The sequence below is a fragment of the Prorops nasuta genome, unplaced genomic scaffold, assembly GCF_024137725.1.
Source record: "Prorops nasuta isolate Cenicafe-Biocafe unplaced genomic scaffold, Cenicafe_Pnas_1.2 PNAS00004, whole genome shotgun sequence".
Lineage (NCBI taxonomy): Eukaryota > Metazoa > Arthropoda > Insecta > Hymenoptera > Bethylidae > Prorops > Prorops nasuta.
The window spans coordinates 1943592-1956698 of NW_027116801.1; the positions used below are offsets into that span (position 1 = coordinate 1943592).

The 13107-nt window shown below is 41.1% G+C and overlaps 2 protein-coding genes across 10 annotated transcripts in view; one reads left to right on the plus strand and one right to left on the minus strand.

Annotated features, from left to right (window-relative positions):
• Nucleotides 1-205: 205 nt before the first annotated feature.
• CtBP (C-terminal binding protein) overlaps nt 206-13107 on the minus strand; it is a 33055-nt gene continuing 20153 nt past the window's right edge. For 6 of the 9 annotated variants that reach the window (XM_066726015.1, XM_066726019.1, XM_066726012.1 and 3 more), the window contains exons 7-8: nt 12881-13058; nt 11228-12599 (exon numbers count right to left, since the gene is read on the minus strand). In XM_066726015.1, the coding sequence (XP_066582112.1) occupies nt 12266-12599; nt 12881-13058 (512 nt within the window). In that variant the 3' untranslated portion in view covers nt 11228-12265. The other 3 variants (XM_066726021.1, XM_066726018.1, XM_066726020.1) reach the window with 3 other exon arrangements.
• On the plus strand, nt 2362-8293 carry LOC136772845 (protein glass-like). Its single transcript, XM_066726022.1, has 7 exons — nt 2362-2501; nt 3313-3497; nt 3969-4299; nt 4895-5164; nt 5559-5894; nt 6422-6589; nt 6763-8293. The coding sequence occupies exons 2-7, from the start codon at nt 3434-3436 to the stop codon at nt 6926-6928; spliced, it is 1335 nt and encodes a 444-aa protein (XP_066582119.1). The 5' UTR covers nt 2362-2501; nt 3313-3433; the 3' UTR covers nt 6929-8293.

A 13107-nucleotide genomic window follows, 5' to 3' on the forward strand; every position in this document is an offset into this window, starting at 1 on the left:
ATCATAAAGGTAAACGAGATCTTTCGCAAACTATTTATTCGCGACTGTTATCTCTCTATCCCTTTCAGGTGCGAGTAAACACAGGTGTCTGGTCCGAGTACCTGTGTAGAAGAGGAGTGTGAGAAAGGGGGGAGGGGGGGATAAAAAAAGATACAAAACAATTTGGATCACAACTGTGGTCAAAATAATATTAGGGAAAGTACAATTAAAAAAAAACACAAATATTTATTGTTTCTTCCAAAATAATTAATTACAAAAATTGCAAGGAAATTATGACCAAGCAGCGAAAGTATTAATACAAGATTACTAAAACGCAATAATTGGAGAAAAATAAATGGGTTTAAATTATAAATAAAACGGTTTTGGAGAAAGGTTTTTTTGGAGGATATGAGAGGAGTGCGGAGAGCGAATACCAAGCGAGCAATCGGCTGTAAGTGTAAACCTATACCCTGAAGGCGAGTCGGAGTGGAGGCAGAGCGATGGTGGCAGCAATGGGGTTAACGGCGAGAACGGAAAGGCTGCCGATAGAAGAGTAACAGTAGTGGTGGTAAGGCTAGCAACGTGTGGTCAACTTCCTGTTCCTTTCCCGTAGCGGAACTACGCAGTCAGGTGTCCGGAGCGACGATTATCTTCGATACTCGATACCGGACGATCCTTACACCCGGAACCACTCTTCCCCGATCATTTCTACCCAAATTCATCAAAATATTTCAAAATTTCCCTTTTCATCGCTCGCATCAACGTTTCATCCACTTCTTTCAATCTCTATTTTTACCAAAACCTAAAAACTGTCCTGCGTTATTTTCCGGGAAGAGGGTTACGAAATAAAAAAATGTAAAACGCAAGTACGAGTAGAACACGCAGAGTTTTCGACTGCGCAAGAGTCAGAGCAGCAGGAGTACGTGCAGGAGCAGTTTTTGGCGTAGAATGGCACGGCGAGAGCGGGCTCATCGTTGAACGGTCAATAATCCACGAAAGGGAAGGCATTACGATCGAGTGATCTCGGGGTCGTTTGCGAGGCAGGACCACCGTGATCGGTCTGGTAATGCTATCTTGGGAAAACATAATATCCCCCGATATATCGCCGATCGCCGAATGAACGATTAGTATCCCGTGTCGTCGCCTGAGACATCGAGCGACGCAACACACGCGTCTCTCCGTGTGTACCTCGCCTCTTCTTCATGGTCCGAACCCTGAGCTACCTTTCGCAACCACAAATCTTCCGAAGCGACTCCACGCGAGTCTTGGGAGGAAATTTTCGATGAAAACGTGGAGGAAACGAGGAGGATTCATGGGAATGTGGAAATTTGGAGGAAAATTAAAAGAGGCGAAGCGAGGATCTGATGTCGAAGGTCGTTGATAGGTTGTAAGGTAAGAAGAGCAAAGGTGGTTCCGGCGAGTGAATAACGAACGATACGCGCTACACATGTCGGTGGGTACGACATGTTAGGGACGAAGAGATGAGAAAAAAAAAGTTGAGAGACCGAGAGAGGGAAAAAAGGCGGACAGGCCGGTAAGAGAGAGAGAGAGAGAGAGAGAGAGAGTGGGGTCGAGCCGAACGTAGTTAGCAAGCAAGGGGTGCCAAGAGTGGGTGGTACTAGGTGCTACATCCCTAACGCACTACTTACTGCCAACAGAGACACATCGACAGGCCATCGCAGAGTCTGGACTATCCAACTAACCCTGTCCACCTTCGGGCCTCTCGCTGCCAGTACCCCGACAACTCTTTCCACTCCACCACTGCCCTACGATACCCAACCTCCTCTTCTCCTCTCTTCTTACACTTAGTTTGCCAGCTTGCGCCAACAGCGATACATCTCTCTTCCACAATCTCAATCCTAGTGCGCCAAAACCCGGACGACTCTCCGGAAAATAAATAGTCAAAGTGTCTCTTTCTCTCATTTTATTCCTTAGAAACTCTATCCACGATTATATAAACATTTCCACTCGTGCTGCGAGATATGGTCGATCAGTATTCTTAATGACATACCGAAAATGGTGTCTTGGATGAGCTTCAAGGTCAGACTCAAATAGAGGATTTTATACCTATGCATCCAGAGAGATCGGTGCTTTTTGATTTTGTGAACTGTGTTTCCTCTGTGAATTTCCGTAATGAAGATCTCGGAGGTTTTCTTGGAATTGAACGAGTGACGGGGAATGGTTTCGAGTTTTTAGGATATTGATAAAGTGTTCTTGCGGGGTCGTTGAGAGTTTCTTTTGTTTTTTGGCCTTGTTTAAAGTGGTGGATCGGCTCCTGTGCGATGGACGACGTGGTTGAGTCGAGGTAACGTTCGGTGGCACTGATCTTCGTTGGATCCAGGATGAAGCTCGACTGAGGAGAGTGGCAAAACTCCGCGGAGAAGTTCTGATACATCTGGCCTAAGTGGAAAGCGTCACGTGGGAGGATGCACATGGTTTTAAATCTATGAATGGAAATATCTCGCAGGTTTCCTGGAGAAGCCCTTAGAGGAGGCCGCCGACAGGTCTTCCAAGCCATAAAGGTACTTTCATACGGTCGACCTATACGCACGTGTACTTTCCTTTCAGTCATTCATAAAAAGTATTATCCGTACTCCTTAATCGACCAGTCAAAATCACATTGCAAATTTTATTTCATCCCTCTACTCCATTCTCAACCGTTACTTCGTTCTTTATTCGCCAATTCTGAAACACATAAAAGACAATAATGTTCATTACGAATAAATACCTGTGATAAGATTTTTTCCAAAAAATTTGATGTTTATACTACTGAAAACTCGCGAGTGACTTTGTAGATCGAGAATAATTTAACGAGGCTTGGCGAGTGAGGTAGTACTGAATGTTGGGGAATGTTGAAAAAATTTGCTGTTTTTACGAGGTTTTGATCGGTAATTATATTCGCAATTTTAACAAAATAATAATAATGAATATTTTGGGAGGGGAAATTGCAGGGGAAAAATCGAATGCGATAAGTTTCGATTGGACTAAGTGAAAATTTCGTATTTAAAAATCTTGAAAAAATTTATTGTTTTTATAAGGTTTTGATCGGTAATTATATTCGCAATCTTCAACAAAAATAATAATGAATACTCTGGGAGGAAAAATAACAGGGAAAAAATCTAATGCGATAAAGTTTCGATTGGACTAAGTGGGAATGTCGTATGGAGGCATCTTGAAAAAATTTGTTATTTCTCGTGATTTTAATGGGTAATGATATTTAAAATCTGTAGTAATAACGATAATGAGTATTTTTGGAGTGAAAATTGGAGGGAAAGAATTTGGTTGGGTAAAGTTTCGATTAGACTGAGCGAGGGTGCTGTACGTGGTTGCCAGGGCGACCGGAGGGGCTGGACCACATCTCCATAGAGAGGAGGCAGCTCGATCGGGGGTGCTGCGTGAGAGGCGTGAGAAGGGGGTGTTTCCAAGAGAGATCGACGTCGCCAATTCTGCAGAGATGGAGTTTCTGCAGAATCACCATTCGGTGAACACCTCCGACTCGCCGTACACCCTCGGCACAGGTGAGCATCGATCATTTTCCAATAATCACTTTTTTATCAATCGACACCAACACTCGCAAGTTTCCAACGCGAATACACGAAAAGCTCGAAAATTTATTTGTTTACTCGGTAATTGCAAGGATAACTCGAGAAGGATGTAGAAGGTCATTTGTTTTTTTTTTTTATTTAATAAATAATTTCTTCGAAAATATACAGAAAGTTGTTTTGAATTACCGGGTAAGACAGTTACGAGAGAGAGAGAGAGAGAGTATACGGAGGTCGTTCAAGTTCGTTGAGAGGAGCGAAGTAGTAACGAACAGTGCGTGGTCAGACACAAGAAGAAATACGGCGTGGTGAAACTTAATTATGGCGCGCCGTGCTTTGTTTATGGAGCCTTGCAGGTTCCAAGTCGATTCTCGATCGTTTTAGTGTAAATGAGCCAAGTTTAACCATCGGAAGCTACCATAATAGATAATATGACGTGGACGACAGGTTCGGTGGGAAGTATCGAGGCTACGATACCTTCAGGATTGTGCTCGGGACCTCTGGGAGTCTTGACGAGCGAGGACGCCTTAACGGACAACCAGAATGAAGAGACGATAGGGTCATTGCAGGGCACGCTGCGTTTGCAAGACCTGCAAAGCTCGTCCGAGGACATTGGCCCGGATCAGGCGCAACAAATTCAAGGCTCGACGCAAAATCAGGTAGTGAGTGAATTTGGCGCCAGCTTTTGGGTCGACGACATGGCTGGATTCCCATTACCACCTCTCGACCTGGACCCGTTACCACCTGGATTGTTCAGTCCTTGTTCAGGAACTTACAAGTAAGCCAGTGCCAATGATAAAACTCATTGGTGGTAACTCTATCGATCGCTCTTTAACTCTGATTCGCTATCCTTCAAACTCCAGTATAGAATTACTGCGATATTTGCGAGCTAACGTAATTCTTAACTCGACCCTTGGAGCATGAGAGGATTGCGAATTGATACAATTTTGGATTCTTTCTGTTTTTTGATAAAATTGGTAAATTAGAGGGAGATGCGTTTTAACCGATTCGTATGGAAAACGATGCAAGGTGTAGAATGGAATGTTGAATCTACGAGACTCGAAAGAGCACTCGGAAACATTAGTTGTACACCGCATACGTTTCTACCGAAACGGTCCGAACGCAATTTTCGGCTTAAAAATGATCCAATCGACCTTAGTGCTCTAAGGGTTGAACCACTTTTTTTGGAAATGATTGATAAAGTCAAGATAATAGTGAGAAACATTTGATCTTAGCTTGGCAGACGAATATTACAACGAAAGGTATGAACACGCAATCTCGAGGAAGATATCTCGCTTAATTTATCCAACATTCTTATCGCTTAAATTTCACCGTCTTCGAAGTACCCTTTAAATTTGTAAGCTTTCTTGCAGTTGGGGGTGTACCAGAGGAGATTGCGTACCGAGGCCTACGAACGGGAATGGAGAAGGGGTTGCCGACGTTTTGCTATCCTTGAAACATGCGGTGGTTCATCCCGGAAGTCCAACGGGTGGTTATTACTCAACGGGAGGACCTCCGCATTACTCTCAAGAATACGCGCAAAATTTAGGTCCGGCAGTTCCACCGACTCATTACTCCACCGCTCCAGCCATGTCCGTGAACGTGTCTATGAACATGACGATGAACATGAACATGCACACAGGGTAAGGAAAGTTTCTTTTTACTGTTTTTACGAGAACTTGTTCTTCTTAAACCCATCATCGTATGTTCAAAGACGCCTTGCATTTGATAAGTGTGTTATATATATATATATAAACTTATGATAAAACGCATGGAAAATGAAAAACAATCTTAGCAAGTTTACATCGCTTAGCAGAGAACTCTTTTTCATTCGGAGGACACAAAGATCCTCTGACGTCACCCTCCGGTTCTGTCAGCTTTCAAAGGAGATTTTAAAAGTAAACAACTCGCACATTGCGAATCGTCGGGAATCAGGGGGAATAATTGATGCAAGTTGGGTTTGATAGCCGCCATTTTTGAGAAATCTGAGGTTAAGATTCAGCGTTGTGGCACTTGGTAATATGTGTGATTGCGTAGGTACGAGCAGAGCTACTCGTCGGCTTGGGGCGTGGAACCCTTGCTGAGTCCCGCCCCTCAATACAACCCCGTGGAAGCGCAGACGAGGGTAAATCAAGCACCGACCAATAGCCTCCTGAGCACCGGTGGCCATACTCACTCACACTCACACTCGCACGGTCACCCACGCCTTCAACCCAGCACCGAGCACGCGCTCTGTATAGGAGCTACTGGACCCACTGCAACCCCTGATGACAATGGCCGACCTAACCTCTGCAGGATCTGTGGCAAATCCTACGCCAGACCCAGCACCCTCAAGACTCACCTCAGAACCCACTCCGGCGAGAAACCTTTCAGGTTAGAAATATTCGCAAATAACTAGAGCAAAAATTACCTACGGTACTCTATCTTCAACTGATAACGAAACTGTATTCCCTATTCTTGCATTCTTTCGAAAAAATGTACGCGAAATGATAACAACAGCACAACAATTTTTAAGAAAAGTGCACAGGCAGCGGTAGTATCCGTTGGCAATTCAAAACTTATTCGAGTGACGCCTTAGTCCGCTACAACATTGAAGACTGGCGACATCTAACGTTCGAGCGCCAAACTAAACTCTGGCGACTCCGAGCGCAGTCGGTAAAAGCGCTCGGGTAAATTGTCGTCGGATGATCACCGATCACTGACCAAGGGAATCTCATTGATCTTTCGAACAAGAACGGAAAGAGAGAAAAACTAGAGGCTATTCACACAACGGTTTTGATCGCAGACGCGAGTCTGCGGAGACGGAGAATTTAATTGTGCAATTAATGAGAAAGTTTTATACTTACGCTTTACTTACCATGCTTTATTTGTGAAAATATATAAGACGTTGTTTTTTGCAGGTGTCACGCGTGCTCGAAAGCATTTAGTCAAGCGGCGAATTTAACGGCCCATGCCAGGACCCATTCCGGTGAAAAGCCATTTCGCTGTCCCGTGTGCGATAGGAGATTTTCACAGAGCAGTTCAGTGACGACTCACATGAGAACGCATTCGGGTGAACGTCCATATAGGTAATAATAATAGATGACCCTTGATAGTTTCAATTTGATCGAACTTCTTAATACAAAATTTTGGCTTATTACAAGATTTTTTTCTTTCTTTGTTCATAGGCTTACAAGTATATTAATATATATATATATATTTTTTGTTTTATACAAAAGTAAAACGTACGATTTTTTTTCAGGTGTCGATTCTGCAAGAAAGCATTCTCCGACAGTTCAACGCTTACAAAGCATCTGAGAATTCACTCGGGAGAAAAGCCGTATCAATGCAAACTGTGTCTACTGAGGTTTAGTCAAAGTGGTAATCTCAACAGACATATGAGGGTCCATGGCGGTTCTTTAACGTGACACAATCCTGTGGCGATGATTGAGAATGACCGTACGCTGCCACGGTGCTGTCGAATACCTGTGATTCGACTTGGCACTAACACACCGCAAAAACAATAGAGAACACTACACAATCGCGGACTTGCGTTCGATACTAGATCGTTCTTCTTATCGAAAAGTACTTCTCCGAGCGCTTTGCATTCTATCACGCTAACACAATAATTATAATTATAATAATAATAATAATAATAATTGCTAAAATTAATAATTAATAATAATAAAAAGTGTAGATGAAAGAAAAGGATCTTGAAAATGATCAAAGACGCTCAATACGCATATTATACACCATTCTCTCTCCTAGCAATTGGAACGTTTTCGAGGAAAGAACAAAATTGTTTTTAATTGTACCTAAATCTACCATTTACACGTGAAGGTTTTTGAGATTACAAAGGAACGAGACACAAAAGAAACGGAAAGTCGATGAAATTGGTTTCCTCACACTTGTGTACAGCATGTACTACGATAAAGCGGTAGAATTTGCAAGCGTTAATTATTCAAACTAAGAAAATGTTGTTTTGTGTGTGCGTACGTGCGTGCGTGCGTGCGTCGTGTGTGTGTGTGTATGTGTGTGGGTGAGTGTGCACGCGCGCGTTCGGGGCAAGTTGGGATGGGTAAATAGGATCATTGCAGATACAGACCTACAGTATCCACCATAGCACCGTTGATTATTGTACAAATATTGTATTTATTATAATTATTATTAATTATAATATTAATGTTGCTGTTTTCACCACCATCGATTTTTCTTTACGTGGCTTTACTTTGTCAGTTGACTTTTTGCAATTGTAAAACAAAGATTTTGCTGGCGTTATTTTTCGTCAAAGAGATGAGCCGATGCATATACATATATGTATCTACCGATACAAAGGTATAAATATATATATGTATATTCATAATATTCGTATATGAAAGATAACTGATTAAAAAACGAATGAACGAAGAAGAGTGTTTTCATTTGTTATATCCCATATGGCATGAAAATATTCACGCGTTTCAACGAAGGATTTGGGGTGGAAGGAAGCCTACCAAGTTGGCTAAAATGTACTAGGTAGATGTTGGTTCACGAATCGCGGTTTTCTCACATTGATTTGCCTCTTTTTCACAATTAAAACTATATAAGGACAACTCTTTTTCCTTCGTAAAGTAGCGTTTTTTTCACGTTTACTTCAAAAATCTCCTCTCTATCGCTCGCTCGTGCTCTCTCGCGCTTTTACTCGCACACACACGCTCACAACACACACACTCACCCTCACTTTTTCCCTATCTCTCTCTCTCTCTCTCTCTCTCGCTCTCTCTTTCTCCCTCATTATATATATATAGATATAATACATATATATTTATATATATTTAATGATGTATTTATAAGTAATAATATTCTTGAAAAAAAGTATATATATATTGTTTTCCTATTCAATGTACCAATACGGCTGCTCAGTGACGAGCTGGTCCTGGTTTTCTTTTTTCTTTAACCTTTCTCACATTCTCTATCGCCTCGATCTGCTAAATCATCTAAGCAAGCTCGCAGCTTCGGGACCACTTTGTCGCATGGCGGACGTATAGCGTGTATTTATGCACGTAGTGTATTTCTATTTTTTAAAAATGTATATATATACTCTCTCACACGAATTAACTTTTGTCCATTCACACACATTCGTTCTCTCTCTCTTTCTCTATCTTGCTCTCCCTCTCGCACATTTCCCCTCTAAACTTTCTTCCGTCACGTTAAATGTATATGCCTGTGATGCTTTGTATGTGTTTATTAATCTCTCCCCCCCCCCCCTCCCTCCCCGTTTCTATAATTCTCAAGCCTAAATCGCTTTGCACATTGTATAATGAAAAAATCTGCTTGGTAATATATCGGATCTTTTTCTTGTTTCTCTCTCTCTCTCTCTCTCTCTCTCTCTCTCTCTCTCTCTCTCTCTCTCTCTCTCTTTACATTAATTGGAATGATTTTCATTCGCACGAAAATTCTCGAACAACTTTGAAAGCTTCCACGCGAGGTTTCTACTACCTCTTTTCCTTTCTCCATCCGTTCCATTTATCTCATTGAAAGGTTACGAAGAATACCAAACAATTCAGTCTATTTTGTCAAATGATTTTTCATTAAATATCGAAGAAAATATATATCTGGCGAACCTGCCACAGAAGATATAAAACTAATTGTCTATATCACTTGTCACAATTCGTGTTTAACGCAACACCTGACACAAATTGTTAAATTCAACGCTTATTAAACGACCGCCCTTAAGAATTTTGGAATCATTGAATCAACGACTAATAATGCCATCACTGTGACCTATATTTATGCGAGACGATAGCCGTTTCGCCCGATCAATTTTGAAGACCACTCTCAAAAGTAAAATTGCATAAAAAACCGAGTAGATATGTGTGTCTCTAAAATAGATCTTTCCATATTTTTTATTCACTTATTATTATCATCATCCTCATAATAATCATCATCATCATCATCATAATCATCGTCGCTTTCCATAATTTTTCTCCAAAAATTGTCCATTCACGTTTTTCATGCCTCTTCTTTTGATAATATATTCAAGTATTCGTAACATCGCATTAGTTTACTTAATACAATAATTAATCATATTATAATTATCAATTATTAAAACTTGTTTCTGTTCGCTCTATCTTTCGCTCTTCTACTCTTTCTCTCGCACTTACACTCACAATCTCGCTTGCCGCTGTCGCTCGCTTTAAAGACTGTTATTCAATAGTCGTATATCGTTCACTGATAAAAGACAATAGTTTCATAGTAGTTGCCTTTTTTTCTCTTACTTTTCTCCCGTTAGAAACACAAGAATATAATCTAATGTATGAAATTTCGCGTTCATCCAAGTTGTTTTATATCATTGCATTGAGAAGACGCTGCATCAGATTTTAAGCTTCAAATATCAAGGAGTTCACAAACGCTTTTTACAACTAAAAAATTACTATTATCCGTGAAAAGCATTATCCATTTCACACACAACCTTCCCTATATCTCATCCTTCCCAATTTTGTTTTCCCCTAACAATGCAGTTTGCTCAATATATATATATATATATATATCCAGAAATGTATTATCAATTTTGTACACTTATCCGGAAAAATAGAAGATTATAAAATGGAGTACCACGTACATTTGTAAATACTTAACAAACGAAGTCAATCAACTAATTCTCAATGCGATAATCATACAATATCGCAAATTATCTTAATGCTATATATCTATATATAAAAAAGAAAAACAAAATGCATACACTTTTGCGTTTGCGAATGCCCCGATATTTTCGATCGTTCTTACCGTTACTAACCATTTTTCTTTCTCTTTTTGTATTTTTTTTTTTGCATTTTTTTGTTGTTTCTTTAAGACTGGAAAATTATTTGCACCCTGATCTTCACTTCCATTCACGCAGCATTTTTTTTTTATATAAAATAAAATAAAATATATATATGTATATATACGTGTGTGTATAAAAAAAGAAAAGCGCATATTTTACTCGGGCAATTGGAAATTGGAAATTATTTTTTTCCGACGTTACAATTTTTAACTTCAAAGACTGTACATCAAAGTAATTTAAATTACAAGTGACTATATCAAATTGTGAATTCATCGAATTACTATTAAACAAAGAGAACGAAAAGTTCGTCTTCGAACCCAAATACAGCATGACAAAATAATATACGACGTGTCCAGAAATAATGCAATAAACGCACTTGAGAATTCTTTCGATGAATCTATATATATATATATATATATATATATGAAGTTTAAAACGAAAAAGAAAGGGGAAATCCCAAAACGTTGTTGACGACAATGAAGGAGGCAGATTTTTAAATGGGTGAAATCAAAGAGATATCAAATAACTGATGGGTAATTTGGTAACATTAATTTAATAGTATTTTGCACAGATCACATTACATGATGTTGTTGACACCGCTTAGCGGCTATTTGTATTTCGCGACCAAGTCAAATCTACCGGACGAGCGAGAATCGAATATTCGTACAATAATAAACTTCGACAAAACTCTGTTCCCTCTTTCTTTCCTTTCGTTCAATTTTTAAATACCTAATCTAAATCACATGGTGCGTTTAATCAAATATATAATGTTTCCGGGTCGTGTGTGTAAAGAGACTATGTATTTTGTACTTTATTAATGACTAGCCTAGAATGGAAATCGCGATGATATTGCAAATGATATGCATAAGAACCGAAAGGGAGACACGAGGCATTACACAAGTTTGCGAAACGAAGTTTGATGTAAGGGGAGGGTGGGGGTGGGGGTGTGGTGAGGGTGAGGTGGGGTGGTGGGACAAAAAAAGAAAAAGAAAATAAGAAACGGAAATTGAGTGCAACGTTTTAAAAGGTATGCTTGTGCTCTAGTATCTTGCAACTGATCTCTCCATGAAACAAGGGCGCACGCGGAAACGAGCAAAACGCTATCGTCGAGTCTCAAACCTAGATCGTAATTTATTGATGTCCAACTGTATTTGGTTTCGTTAAGAGGTCTTATTTAAGAAGATAGAAGAAAAATACCGCATTAGCCAAGAAGAAGTAGAAGATGTAGTAGTAGCAATAGTAGTATCAGTAGTAATAGTGGTAGTAGTAATAGTAGTAGATGTTGACGAACGCAAATGCAAACAAAACGTACAACAGACTCATGATTGCAGTCATAAACAAGCACGCATGCTACTTATATTTCGTACACACATGTTTCTCTCTCTCTCTCCCTCTCATGTATTCATTCTCTCACGCAACATCTCTCTCTCTCTCTCCCTCTCTCTCCCTCTCACACTCTCTCCCTCTCCTCCACTCTTATATTCTATTCCTTCCTTTCCTGTTTCTCTCTTACTCTGTTTTTCTCTCGCAAGGATGGATTCCCTCGAGTTTCTCTCGGAAGCAGCGGACAGATTTTTGGGGCACGTAGTGCACGACACACGTTAGTCGTAATCAGCCGAGGTCGTTTGTCGTCAGAGGTCAAGTGTGGTGGTGGTTTGGCTTTGTATAGTGTTTTCGTAGTTGTGTATTTGATTTGACGTTTGTGTGCGTGTGTGTGTGTGTTGAAAGAGTAGTAAGTAGGTGGTAGCAGAGTAGTAGTAGTAGTAGTAGTAGTAATAGTAGTAGTAGTAGTAGGTAGTAGTAGTAGGAGTAGGAATAGTAGGAGTAGTAGTAAGTAGAAGTAATAGTTGTTACTGTGGTTTGTTTTTGTTGTTGTTGTTGTGGTTGTTGTGTGAATGGCTAAAGGAAATTAGATCAGAGGGTTGGTGGTGCTGGATTGGACGTCCGGGGCGGGGGTTGAAGGTTAACGGGGACTCGGAGCAGGTGGGCTTGGCCGGGGGTCAGGCTCGCTCACTATGCTGTGTGGTAGACCGGCTAATCCAGCAGGGGGGGGAGCTGAGGTAGGGCCTCCAGCCCCGCCACCGCCTACCGTTGGACCTGCGGGACCTGTCGGACCCCCGGCGCCTGCACCGCCTGCCGAGGAGTTCGGTCCGCCACCACCCCCACCACCACCGCCGCCGACGACGGAATGCCCACCGGGAGGTGGGGGTGCAGAATCGTGAGGAGTCGTTGAGTGCGCCTGTTGAATGGGCAGCGCGCCAGCGTAGTATCCGCCGTTGATCCCCTCAGGGTAGCTGCTGGAGAAAGCGAAAAGAAATTGGCCACTTCGATAAATGCCTTTTACAAAGTGCCCAATCGATCTTAGGAAATCCAAAGGTTCGAGAATGCTTCTAACCACGTAACTTTTACACTCGATTCTCTTTCCATGTAATACGAGTTAACATCTGCTTGAAAATCTGTTTCTGTAAAAATTACGATACCTTTTTCCCGGTGCAAGAAAAAGAAGTACAACGATATTCCAGTATACCCTACACTCTTTAAGGCTGAGCTGAATTTATTTTGACGTTAAAACGCTTACCCGGTTGAGGAAAGGAAATATTCCTTATTCACACAGTTTCTCAAGCATTCGGGTATGCGACCAACGATGGCTCTTCGTATCTCACTGGCGGCCATCTCGCGTAGCTCGGTGCAGCTTGCGTCGCTGTAGAACGCTGCGTGTGGTGTGCACAATAGATTCGGCGCATCTTTCAATGGACCTGCTCGTGTACGCAACATACAAAAAATATCTCATTTAGTAAATCGCTC